Source organism: Cupressus sempervirens, chromosome 6, assembly GCF_028749045.1.
Source record: "Cupressus sempervirens isolate cs-2001-9-10 chromosome 6, ASM2874904v1, whole genome shotgun sequence".
Lineage (NCBI taxonomy): Eukaryota > Viridiplantae > Streptophyta > Pinopsida > Cupressales > Cupressaceae > Cupressus > Cupressus sempervirens.
In genome coordinates, this window is record NC_143123.1 from 490793999 (window position 1) to 490798199 (window position 4201).

Sequence of the window (4201 nt, forward strand, 5' to 3'; positions counted from 1 at the left end):
GTATTTTTCCTTGGAGGAAGATTGGTTTCTTGGCTAAGAAAGAAACATGATTGTATCTCACGGAGTACATTAGAAAAAGAGTATGTAGCAGCAACAAACAATTGTAATCAGATCATGTGGATGAAATAGATGTTGAAGGACATTGGGATAAAGTTATCAGAACTTGTTATCATACGTTATGATAAGACAAGTATAGTAAGTATGTCTAAGAATCCTAGGTTGCATTCTAAGATGAAGCATATATATTGTATCATGTTTTGAGAGAGTAAGTTGAGGAGAAAGAAATCAAATTGGAATATGTTAATACAAAAGAGAATATTGTAGATATTTTTACGAAGCCTTTTCCTAAGGATACATTTGAGAATTTGCAAGGTGTGCTTGGGGTTATGCCCTTGCCTACTTCTGAGTATATGATGTATAAAGTGTATTAAGGATGAGGTCAAGTGTTGTTGAGGATATTTTCTACATTATATCCTGATGCAGTGGACAAATGCGCATACAACAAGTCGAAGACATGTAAGAATTATTCAAGAATTACAAAGGTAGTGTGTAGATAGATTATCTCATAAGAAATTTTTTATGTTTGGATTGTATCTCTTTATAGGGATAGAATCATGATGAACAAAGTTAGACATTAATAATAGACAACCTAGTGATGACATTAGTGACTGCACAAGGTTCAAGGTTGCATGTGTGAACAATTGTAAAGACTGTGAGCCGATAATGTTTTTTAATTGTGAAACATGTAATGAATTGTAATATACTAATGAGGTCCTATTATAGTTATATGGGAAATCCTCAAGGCTGACTCATGGAATTAATTGGAGGATGTGGTATAAAGGAAGATTATTTTCCTTGTGATGAAGAATAGTTGTAAGCCAATTGGACAAGTATTATGTGAAGCTGGTAAATGTGTGTGAGCAATCCAATGGATTATTAAATGTGAGTTTGAAGATCTAGTATTGAGATCTGAAGAGGTTTGGTCTATTCAAGAGGAAAGAGGAGTTCGAGATTATTGATTTGTATTATTCTTCAAGGAATAATATAGAGAGTAGCTACACAGTGAGTTCAGTGGTCTTGCTCTTGATTATGTTTGGACAATGGGTTCACTTGCCTTCTACAACTCCTAAAAGGGTTGGCACAACTCTTAATAGGATTGGAATATCCTAACAAGGATTCAAATTCTCCTAACAAGGGATTTTATGTACTAAATGTATTTCATTGGCTTCTAATAGAGTTCATCCTCTTACAAGGAATTTTATATTAGTATATTATTTTGTGAGTACCATCCTCATTGGGATTTTCTCTCTAATCAAGATTTCCCTAGTCAACATATCTGGTGTTATTGCGTATGTGTATCTTCATTTGGTTAGTAGTTATATTGTTCACATGGTTAAGGTTTAAGAAGGTTGACAAATATTTTAATTGTTGGATAACGCCCCTTCTTGCCCACCCCTCTCAATTATCTTGGTGGACTTTACTTTCTAACACACATAGATGTGGAGGATATAGCTAATAGCCCAACACGAATTCATTGCAAAGGAGATTATCAAGTAAAGGTGAGAGTTGCACAAGCCAAATAGTTGAAGAAGGAGGTGGAGGAGATATGTGTTCTGATAAGCCCCAATAGATGTCTTTTTAAGGACCTCCATGGACTAAGGCCGAAGAAATGAGTCAAGTTCATTTAGATGGGTGCATTTGGGTAATTCTGTGGATCTAGGTTACGTGTTTGATACGATATTTTGTTTACTTTTTTAAAATTATGTGTCAAATGTACTTCTAGTTAAGTTGGCATATGTATAGAAGTCAATAGTTTTTTCTCATGGTAAATAGGATCATAAGTTTTACGATCTTTTTAGTTATAGTAGAAGCAAGATGGAAATAGTATAATTGTGGAACAACCCTTTTTATGTAAAAATACCTTTTTCTAGTAATTGAAAGAGAATTAGCCCTAGCTAGTAGGTGCGTGCATGTGTGCATGCATGCATGTGCGTGTGCGTGTGTGTGACACACAATTAGAGGACTAGTGTAGAATATCATCGTCATACACTTTTGACAAATCTGAAGAGTAACAAATATATGCTTTGGAAGCCACTCTCTTTCCTTCAGCATAATTACCCGCTCCCATTCAAATACTTAAAACCTATGAACTATTAGTTGTACACCCACAAACATGCAACTACTAGTTATATATTTCCATCAATACTAATTAAGATTTCTACTCTCTCTTCTATTCAAATTATAATATTCCATAATATTTAAGAAGAACCATCTAATCATCCGAATCAGATTTAATGATTTAAAATAGATATAACTATTATATAAATGATATGATTTTGAAAAATGAGGGTCACATGTAAAATTTAAACCTTCTAATTCTTCTAAATTTAGAGTCAAATAGTGTGCGGCGACGTGACACATCTTTTAAGGGGAAGGGACTTGGTAAATAATCTCAGAAAATGAAATATAAGGAGCAGTTAGTGTGGGTTGAAATTGAAATTCTAGAATAGAGTTATTTTCCAAATTGCGAGATCAACACGTTTAGATGCATAGAAAGACAGCCGACAGTCATTGGATGGAGATTTATAGTTTATTTCCTTTCCTTCTCGCATTTCCACGTATTTCATCTTCACGCATTTATTAAGATTCCACGTAGCCAATGGGAGGCCAACCTTGACTATTTCATGAATAAGAAACACCTCACAAATTCTTTTTCTCAAACAAAAGTCTACACATTTCTTAACTACTATTTAAAAAAATAATATATGAGATTTGACTCGTGTTGTTCTTAGTGTCAACCACATATTTTTCTTAATCATGTAACAGTTTGAGATCGAAAAACCTTTGTTTTCCTTCCTTATATGTGATGCTTGATTATCAGTAAGGAGAAATAGAAACATTTGAAGATCTCTTTGATACTCTGGTTACCCGCTGCATAACATTTCTTTCTGGGTCTGCAACAAAACAATAAGTGTTTTGTATTCTGTTGGGTTATCCATTTCATTTATTGGGACTAATTTGGTCTGCAATATACAACATTTCTTATACATTTATACTTCCACTTTTACAACAATACATAGATAAATAATGGGGAATTGCATGGGATGTAAGGTTTATGCAGAAACTGAGAAACAGTTTATAAAGGTTATGAAGCTGGATGGAAAGTTGTTAGAATACTATCCTCCTCTTGTTGTAAGAGATCTTCTCATGGATCATGATCAGAATTTCATGGTTGCTCATTCAGAGAAAGTTGGTGATGGTCTTCCCATTGATTATGAATTGGTGGGCGGTGAGCTTTATTACCTTATTCCAATATCACATGATGGAGTTGATCAGAAAGGCTTCTCAGCACAGAGAAATTGTGGTGGTGGAGACAAGGAAAGAGTAGCAGAGGATGTGGCTTCTAATTCCTATGGAGATCATGCAGTGAAAGCAGAGAAAGGCATTAGGATCAAATTTGCAGTCTCAAAGAAACAGCTCAAAGATTTAGTTTCAAATGATCATTTGAATGTTAAATTAGTGGAAGAGCTTTTGGTGAAGCAGTTTGAGAGTAAGGATCTGCACCAAGATGTTTCATTTCTTCCGTTGAAAGAGTGGAGACCGTGTTTAGAAAGAATTTTAGAAGAAGAATGAGTTTTTTTTATGAATTCAATTAGATATTAGCATCTTTGTTAATCTAAGGTGATGAAATAGTTTTTAAGCAATGTGTTATTATAACAATCCTTCGAATTGTTTTTAATTAGGCTTGTAATATCTTTGTTAAGGATGGATTTATATTATTCATGAATTTATTTTGGTATCTGAAATTAGAGCATGGGTTTATTTTGGCATCTCTTTGGTTAAATGGGATGTCTATTCAGTTGAACAACTGTTCAAGATATGATTCCAGTTTGGTTCTTTATATCACATTTCTTGAGATTGGAATCTTATTCAATGTCATAATTAAACAAAAACCTCATCCTCAGCAATTATATTGTAATTTTTGTATTGGTTGTTTATATGCTAGATGCCATATAAAAAGGGTGATACATCATATATCAATCAATTATAACTATTTAAATTAGGAAATGGTAATTTGACAAAGCTTCTATCAGTTCATAAATTTGCACCGATTCAATACTTTTGTAAATATGCACCGTATTAGAGGGAAGCTACTGGAAGTTGATATAACTTTTTAATTTATTTTTGAATTATTTATAAA

At 33.2% G+C, this 4201-nt stretch overlaps 1 protein-coding gene across 1 annotated transcript; it reads left to right on the forward strand.

Annotated features, from left to right (window-relative positions):
* Window positions 1–3087: 3087 nt before the first annotated feature.
* Window positions 3088–3633, forward strand: LOC149553172 (uncharacterized). Its single transcript, XM_089790298.1, has one exon. The coding sequence runs from the start codon at window positions 3088–3090 to the stop codon at window positions 3631–3633; it is 546 nt and encodes a 181-aa protein (XP_089646424.1).
* Window positions 3634–4201: the final 568 nt, after the last annotated feature.